This window comes from Austrofundulus limnaeus, unplaced genomic scaffold, assembly GCF_001266775.1.
Source record: "Austrofundulus limnaeus strain Quisiro unplaced genomic scaffold, Austrofundulus_limnaeus-1.0 Scaffold82, whole genome shotgun sequence".
NCBI lineage: Eukaryota > Metazoa > Chordata > Actinopteri > Cyprinodontiformes > Rivulidae > Austrofundulus > Austrofundulus limnaeus.
Window position 1 is genome coordinate 1,687,352 of NW_013952484.1, and position 6,529 is coordinate 1,693,880.

General features: G+C 37.9%; 1 protein-coding gene across 1 annotated transcript in view; it reads right to left on the reverse strand.

Annotated features, from left to right (window-relative positions):
• The window catches only part of utrn (utrophin), a gene marked incomplete in the record, with an annotated part of 237,438 nt that overhangs the window by 196,632 nt on the left and 34,277 nt on the right, over positions 1-6,529 (reverse strand). The window contains 3 exon segments of the mRNA XM_014011589.1: positions 2,093-2,259; positions 3,359-3,474; positions 6,163-6,335. Coding sequence (XP_013867043.1) covers positions 2,093-2,259; positions 3,359-3,474; positions 6,163-6,335 — 456 coding nt within the window.

Sequence of the window (6,529 nt, forward strand, 5' to 3'; positions counted from 1 at the left end):
AAAAATATATATATTTTTGGAAAAAAGGGACAGATAAGATTTTTTTTCTTCTGCCTCCTTTCATTTCAAGTGTGATTCTTTTATGTGTATAAGATTTTTATTTTTAAATGAAATGAATAAATGAATTAAACAATACTGCATTTCTTTTATACACACGTTTGTTTGAAATGTAAATCCTACAACACGTTGCACAAAGCTAAATATGAGAAGTTTACTGAAGTCGCAAGTACATAAACAACATTTTATTAGAACCACAACCACGCAGGAGTCTGCAGTTCAGCTCACTAAAGTAGAAGTTTACATATTTTGTATTCATATGTATTCATATGTATTAAACAAGAGTACAGCTGTTACACATGCATTTAAACATGAAATATGTTAAGTTCCTGTACTGTATGTTGGTTTAATAAACACAAACAGTTTTAAAATAGCAGCTTTATTACATTTGGGTAAGACTGCAGTATTATGTGGCCCTCTGGTAGCGTCAACAAAAAAATCGCGGCCCCTTCCATCGTTTAAGTTGCCCACCCCTGATCTGGACACATCTGAGCACAGAAATGTATTTCAGCAAGACCCCACCACCCCTGCAATACATCTGTGATGTCACACATTTGCTGCACTTTGTGTCATTGTGTTATCTGTATTTTAGAATGTACATTAATTTTTTTATATGCTACACTATCCATTCAGTAAACCATAAGTCAGTGCACTAAATGGTTGTGTGTTATGGCTTTTATTTTGAAGGACTGCTTCTGTTGGCAAAAGCAGGCAGCTTTGCGTATTTAAAAAAATAAAAAATAAAAAACTTTCATTTTGTTATAAAACATCTGGGACAGTGTTGGCAACTTTTTCGGACAACTGTCATCGATGAATTCTCGAGTTGTGGAGGAAAACAACAAGGATTTTGAGGAAAACGAGGAAGATGAGCAAATTTTAAGAGAACTGAAGGAAAGGAGGTAAAATATGATTGAATACTAATATTTAGCGTGACGGGAACAGAAACTAAAACTGGACAGAGGCAACACGTTGTACCCAAGTCCCAGCGCAGTAAAAATAACCAATAAAAATAAGACAAAAACGGGGTAAAGATCTGTGCAGGTTTATCGCAAACAAGATTACTGCAGAACTTAAAAGTGCCTGTGACATGCATATTCRAATACAAAAAGTCAAAGAAAACATCTTTATATTTAAGAAAGTTGGAATAATACACACAATTTAACCCTTTTTGTCCCATAACTGGCATATTTTCTTTTGACTTTGCTCAGCCAAAGTGAAACAGGAAGTGACATCAAAGGGGAACTCTAACAAAGAAAACTCTCTGGTCTTTGTCTATTGAAACATTATTATTTGAACTCTTCTTCATCTCTCTGATAGTGACTCAAAATAATCTAAAGAAACAGATTCTTCTCTACAGCCTGTTCACATGCAGACATTCCCCTTTGACATCACTTCCTGTTACTTCACAGGCAAATATCTCAACAACTGTTCATCTCAGCGACATCAGATATCTTTTACGATATTTTATCTATGTCCTCTTTCWAAAAATGCATTCATATGTCTTACAAAAATTTGATGTCACAGGCACTTTAAAGTGTTGTTTAGAAAAAAAATCTCAATATTATTTTTTTCCAGTATTGTGCAGACCTATTATCCATGCATTTATGTGGAAAGTGAAAAAAAAAAACATGGAGAATATCCAAGCCCTAAAAGTTGAAGACGCTGCTCTATTTTTGGAGCCTGCGTAGCTGCGCAGATCCCAGCTGTGGATTCCTAAGATTTCATCCATAAAAAGAACACCTTGTGTTTTGGTGGACAACAGACGCAGCTCTGAATTCTGTATAAGTTTGTCTTTTCTGTGAGTAATACAGGCGCTGCTTTGTTTGCTTGTTGTTAGGGGTAGAGATCGCGCCGACTGGCCTTTTAGGCTGAGGGGGAAAAAAAACTCTAGTGTTGAAATGTCACGATAACTTGTGTTGYTTTTGAATATTTTTGGGTGTGAACATGGAAACTAAAAACCGGAGCCTTCAGCTRCTGCAAGCTTCAAACCGCACCCTCGTTGTATCGCAGGCAAGAGCTGCACCGTATATTTTACCTGCACGCTGCGACCTGGACCCGAGCTTTCGGCCTCCGCTTTGTGCTTGCGAGGCAGGGTCTCCACCTCTCTGATGGCCTCCATGCTCACGTCTTTCGGCAGCACGGCGAACAGCGAGGTCACATACATGATGATGGACTTCTTATCTGGTAGCTGCACCGCCACGTCTGAGGGAGAGGGAGCAGAGTCGGCGGGAGGCAGGTGGATACAAATAAAGCAGGACAGCCAGGAGGGAGAAAGAAGAGATAAAAGGAAAAAAAAGTGAAAATTGCAAAAGATAAATGGAGTGTGGCAGTGTGAGATAGACGTTAAATGTGACAGGAGATTAAACAGGAAGGAAGGTGTTTGAAACAGGTTCAACTAATTAAACAAGGCTTTGATATGGGTCAGGAAGAGCTGGACCCCACAGACAGTCAGGATACAGACATGCCTAAATTAAGAGAACACACTTTTTTTTACATAACAGTCTGAAAGAACTTCACAGAAGCTGCGTTTCCATTGCAAATGTGCGCAAAACTTTGTCGATATTGTGTTAATGTCGAAAAACACCGTTTCACAATTGCGGTGTTTCTAGTAAGTAAGAAATGCTATTAAAGTCACACGTGTTTGTTCTCGCGATAAGTCGTTACAAACATGGCGGCAATGGATGTAAACACATAGCATGTTGCTACCACTGCACTAGCGCTCATCATCAGAGGAGACGTCGACGTCTGATCGAGGCTTTCGAGTGAAAAGCCCCTTATACTTGGGAGCGGCTACGTATGCTGTGTTTTTGGGAAAATGTAGTCGTGAGTTTACTACTTTCTTTTACTACTTTGGTGAATTTACTACTACTTTTACTTCCTGTTATCTTCTTCGTCTTTTTTGCCAGTAGAAACAGCTGGTTCTTGATCACGTGACTCCCGTGATGCAAAAAGTGTTTCCATCGCAGTTTTGCGAAAAATACCAATTTCGATACGGCCGAAAAACCACCTCTTCCTAGCGCAAAACCATTTTGTCGAAAAACGTAATTTTTTTTTTTTTAATTGACGTGTTTCCATTGAGCAAATTTATTTTCGAAATTCTAATTTGCGCATTTTCATGATCGATGGAAACGCAGCTAGTGTTTGCTTTGCTGAGTTTATTCAGCTGCTGGCAAGACTTGACTGTTWTTATAAGCAGGAATTTTGGACAATAAAATGTATGCATGTCCTTTTCTATTATTTGTAACACTATCCAACTATAAAAGGCAGCTGATAAAAAATAAAATAAAATTAAAAATAGCACCTTCGGGATCCAGGAGCCTCTCAATGCCGAGCTGGGTTTTGGCCGAAGCGAAGGCGTGTTCGAGTCTCTCCACKGGGCTCATTCTGAGCACCTGATCCCAGTCGCACGTATCTGGCCTGGAAACACAGATAGAGAGAAGCAGAAAACAAAAACAAAAAAGATTTATCATATAAGAGAATTTATAAACCATGAACATTTGAGAATTTAAAAATTACAGCTGCACCAGTTGCCGTTTTCTACGTGTATTTTGTTGTCTGATTTTGGCACACGCATGGATCGCCAATTTCAAAATATATTTTAAAACTAAAACTATAATCAGGGATGTAACAAACTGCTTAAAATGTAAATCGATTCATAAAAAAATGAATTGATTTCATTGTTGTTGTATAACAGGAAGTTATGTCTTTAAGAAAGTTTGGTGCTTGATTATTTTTGGTCACAAAAGTATTTGTGACGATATTTTTGAACATTTTGTAACTAAGATAACAGACAGTTACAGTTTGAGACAAGGACAAAAATGCTGATGTTGAAAGAAAATAAACATTTGGTTATAAAATGGCTACTATTCATTTTGTTGAAAAAAAGTCAAATAATCATATTCATGAACTTAAAATCGCTAATCGAATCGTGGCTTGAGTGAATCTTTACATCCAGTTTGTTTATTTTGTAAACAAATAAAGAAATACTCTTAACACAAGCAGAACAGAAGCTAAAAATCATCAAAACTATACATGGTGGGTAAATTCAGCAAAACAATGCTAAAAGCTAAAATTAGCATGACCATAGCCAGAAGATAAAATCCGCAAAACATTAGTGAAAACCTTAAAAAAGCACAAAATGACAACTGAGGAAAAAAACAAACGCCATGAAGAAAACTTATCTCAATCAAGATAAATGTTTTAATATATAAACAGATAAAATAAAAGGTGAAATGATTTTTTTCAAGCCAACCAGGCTACTCAAACAAAAAGCTTTTCACAAGCAGCCAGTTACATCCTTATACTTGTAATCTTTAGGCATCTTCATATGACAGGAAAGTTGTAACGGTAAGCACAGAGAACTAACATTTAGTTCATGTTATACTCATTTATTTTGTTTGCTCTGTTTGCAAATTACACATTCCAAAAAGTAAACTAATCTTAAACTTATTAGAGAGTTTTGAAGACCTTACGGATTCACAAATSATTAGCTTTGAGGTTTTTTCCCCTCACTCTGTATAACCTTCCACAGTGAAGACAATCTGTGCCTGCAGGAGGTAAAAATATCTCACTTTGAGCACCCAATTTGCCACTCAAACTGCTCAAGCTGAAAATCGACCAATTCCAGCTGCCTTCAGAGCAACCAGTGCTTCGCTGCTAAAACTGATGAAAAAATCATWTATGACAAAATGCTTCAAGTGTTTTGAAGATGTATTTACCTAAAAAGCATTTAAATAAATGTTTACGTTATTCACGCTTTACAGAGACAAGGTTCCCTCAGGTTTGGGGGCGGGGCTTGTGTTGTGGTTTGGGGGCGGGGCTTGTGTTGTGGGGCACTGGAGTGTGAAACCTGTGTGTTCAGTGATCCACCTAAACCCGAGGCCAGAGTCTAAACCAACACCCATCATTCTCACACCTCACAGGCTTGTATGTGAGTGTTTGGATGTCACCGAGACGGACAAAGGATTACATAAAGAGGGGAAACACCCCGGACCCCTACACACACACACACACACACACATACATACACACACTTCACACACACACAGCAGCACACAGAGAATGAGCAAACAGTGACAAGGCAAGCTTAAACAGATCAAGTCGAGCAGTAAACACACATAATGCAGACCTGCAAACCTAACTTTTCAACACAATCAAGCAAGATTTACGCRATTCTAAACGACAATGCTTAAATAAAACTGCTAAATAAAAATAAAGCTTAGGCTTCTACCTACACTTTTTTCAGTTTATGTCGTCTGTTTGACACTGACAGGAATTTAAAGATTGTGTATTTTTTTTTTTTCTGTAATTACTCAGATGGACTGGTTTTGGTTATTTTTATAGTCAAACAATAAGTTCATTTTGTGAAAAAAAGGAAGAAAAAAAAACAGAAAAATAGACGTATATGAAAAGTTGTCTATGTATTCCGATCTAACTTAGCAAAAGTTCAATGTGAGCGAAAGTGAAACTTAAGGAAAATTTGACCTTTGACCCAAAATGGCCGACTTCCTGTTGGTTTTAGGGCATACCTCTAAGAGACTTTTTTTCTTGATTTGTGGCGATCTACCAACGCCCCAAATTTCAGCTCTCTAGGACTTACCAGTTCCTCTATCTCACGTTAGGTGGCACTGTCCAGTCATTTGGCCACRCCCATTAAAAATTCCAATGGAATCTTGCTATTTTTGCCGGGGGACAATTTTGGGTTAAGTTTGGTGAGTTTTCGAGTATGGCAAAGCCTAGGGTTGGGCGATACTGCCAAAAAAAGTTAGTTTTGGTGTCTGAGCGAAAACAATGAGGCGATATTTGAACACAGAACTGCAGCTGATTKAGGTGGAGCAACGGACGGATACAGAACCGCAGTCAGAACCGAGAGAAGAGGGAAGCACAAAGACAGAAACAGGAGGGAGAGGACTTTGATGAGGAAATGGACGATCCATTATTTGGATTAGAAGAGGAAAGAAAAGAGGAGCGGCATTAATCATACTAACCACCAAATAATGCCAAATAATAACCGTCAAAASTTTTTGACAATTACTTGCAMTTGATATGATTTTGCCCAACCCAGCTACAATGATAACTTTTTTTTTGTTTTTGCTCCCTCCTCACCTGAAGTGGTGGAGGATGCCATTGAGCGCCAGTCCGTCATTCCAGCTTGTGGTAAAATTCAACACGTTGACCTGAGGGTATGAGCGTGTGCACTGTCGGACCCAGCTTAGTAAGATCTTCTCACTGTTGGTCTGCTGCAGGTTGGACATGACGTCCTTCATGATGTCTTTCACCTGTCAGGGAGAAACTTTTAGTAAGAGCTTATGAACAGGGTTTCTCAAGTATGAAATTAAATGTTCTCTTCATTTATGATGAAAAGCTGACATTGAGACCTCATATAAATCATTTAAAAACAAAAATAGCTAAATCCATTGCTGTATTATACAAAGTAGAGGACTTATTTAATGATAAAGCACTTATGTTGTAT